The sequence below is a fragment of the Orycteropus afer genome, unplaced genomic scaffold, assembly GCF_000298275.1.
Source record: "Orycteropus afer afer isolate SDZICR_OR568_19922 unplaced genomic scaffold, OryAfe1.0 scaffold00403, whole genome shotgun sequence".
NCBI classification, from domain to species: domain Eukaryota; kingdom Metazoa; phylum Chordata; class Mammalia; order Tubulidentata; family Orycteropodidae; genus Orycteropus; species Orycteropus afer.
Window position 1 is genome coordinate 2,573,121 of NW_006921990.1, and position 1,925 is coordinate 2,575,045.

Here is a 1,925-nt window from a genome sequence, read left to right on the forward strand (position 1 = left end):
CGTAGCACAGAGTAGCAGGCCGGAAGAGCAGGAGGAAGGGGTGGAACCCAGGAAGCCAAAGAGAAGAGTGTTCAGCCAGGGGGCAGTTTAAGCACAGGTACTGAAACAAACATGGATATTATTATCTCTCAAAGGCCAAAGAAAGACACATGCAGGAAAGGAACACCTCTAAAGAGCCAGAAGATGCCTATGAGGAAGACTTCTTTCCAAGAAAATTCTTAATAATAATTGGGTAGGTTGGCAGGTTGGATAGATGATATCTATGGACCATAGATGATAAAGCATCAAGAAATATGGAAGAATGACCAAGTGGATCACCAAGTGGTATACTGATGCCAGGAATATTAAAGCTAAATTATTAAGAGAAAAAGTAATATTATAATGAAATACTGTAGGCCAAGGTCGAAAGGCAAAAAAAGAGGTTACGCTGTATGTCCTAGTTACATTAAAGTAAGATAAAAATCTACTAAAATAAATTTCAGACTTTTGCAGCAAAATAACTGATACAAAGCTAGGATTGCATATCAAGTAATTCTTAAAATTCGGGTTTAAAGACAAAACTTAAAGACAAATAAATATAATAGTTTTATCACTTTTTTCCTTTGAAGTTTTCAAATCAAATAGGATAATCAAAAATAAGTCAGGCCTGAAAAATAGAGATAAAAGCAACAATGGTAAGGAATAAGAAAGGAGCATGGAGAAAGAGAACAATGACATAGGGCAGCAAAAAAGAAAGGGGGAAGGTTTACTTAAGTGGAAAACAAGACTGCTTGCATAATGCTTATATTCATTAATCCCACAGTATTGAACACAAAGTATGTACAATGTGTTAAGGAGCTCTGGTGGCACAGTGCCTAAGGCATTTGACAGCTAACCAGAAGGTTGGGGGTTCAAATCAACAAGCCACTTCATGGAAGGCAAAATGGCAATCTACCTCCATAAAGATTTACTCCTCAGAAACCCAATGGGGGTCACTATGAGTAGGAATCACCTCAGTGGCAGTGGGTTTTGGTTCTTTATGTACTATGTGTTAGGGCTACAAAGATAAATATCACTCCTTCCTTACAGGATTATGGTTTAGAATATTGTATTTATAATATAATGGCTATTTTCTTTTGTACTTAAGAATTCTGATAATCTGATTTATTTTTTTAACCATTTAACCTATGTTTTTGTTGACTTCACAAGCTCAAGAGCACCTCAATTCTTCAATGTGTATACCAAAAAAGAAAATTCCTACCTCATTATTCCTATGATCCTTATATCTAAAATTTAGGAGATGGCAGCCGTAACATAACAGAGAGACAGACCTTTTGACTTCTTCCTACAACATTTCAACTTTTAATCTGATGCTTCTGACTAATTAAGCTACCAATTTATAGATTTTTTTTTTCCCTACCTAGTTCAATGAACAGTTCTTAAATCAAACAGCAGGTGAATTAAACTTAGTTTTGGCATATACGGCCCAGAGTCATGGTTCATCAATACTCACCAAATGGGACACCTTGACAGATCCTTCACAATTAGAAGGTTCACCCTTCTCTCTACTTTCCAAAATCTAGACAGAAAAAAAGGCAAATTGTAGAAAAATTAGCTTAATCTTAATGGGAAAGATCAAATAAAGAGAGAAAGAGAAAATGACTTACCATTCTAAATATGGTGTGAGAACGGCTGCTTCTTTGATTCATTTTCGTTATTCCATAATGTCTGTTTTCTGCAAAAATGAGTCATATTTCAGCTGTGTACATTAAAATCCAAGGAAAACATTAACTTTTATTTTAGCTTAAAAGTAAAAGTGAGTCAAACAAATAATATTATTAATACTTATTGTCTTTTTTATTATTATTCTAAACCTTCCCCTACCAGGGCCTGGTTTTCAGCATTTTTTCTATTCCCTGTTCCTGGTTCAAACTCTGCCCACCCCC

General features: G+C 35.2%; 1 protein-coding gene across 1 annotated transcript in view; it reads right to left on the minus strand.

Annotated features, from left to right (window-relative positions):
* CENPE (centromere protein E) overlaps nt 1–1,925 on the minus strand; it is a 123,432-nt gene that overhangs the window by 108,188 nt on the left and 13,319 nt on the right. Inside the window, exons 7-8 of the mRNA XM_042782660.1 lie at nt 1,647–1,714; nt 1,493–1,558 (exon numbers count right to left, since the gene is read on the minus strand). Of these exons, the coding sequence (XP_042638594.1) occupies nt 1,493–1,558; nt 1,647–1,714 (134 nt within the window). The remainder of the gene's footprint in view (nt 1–1,492; nt 1,559–1,646; nt 1,715–1,925) is intronic.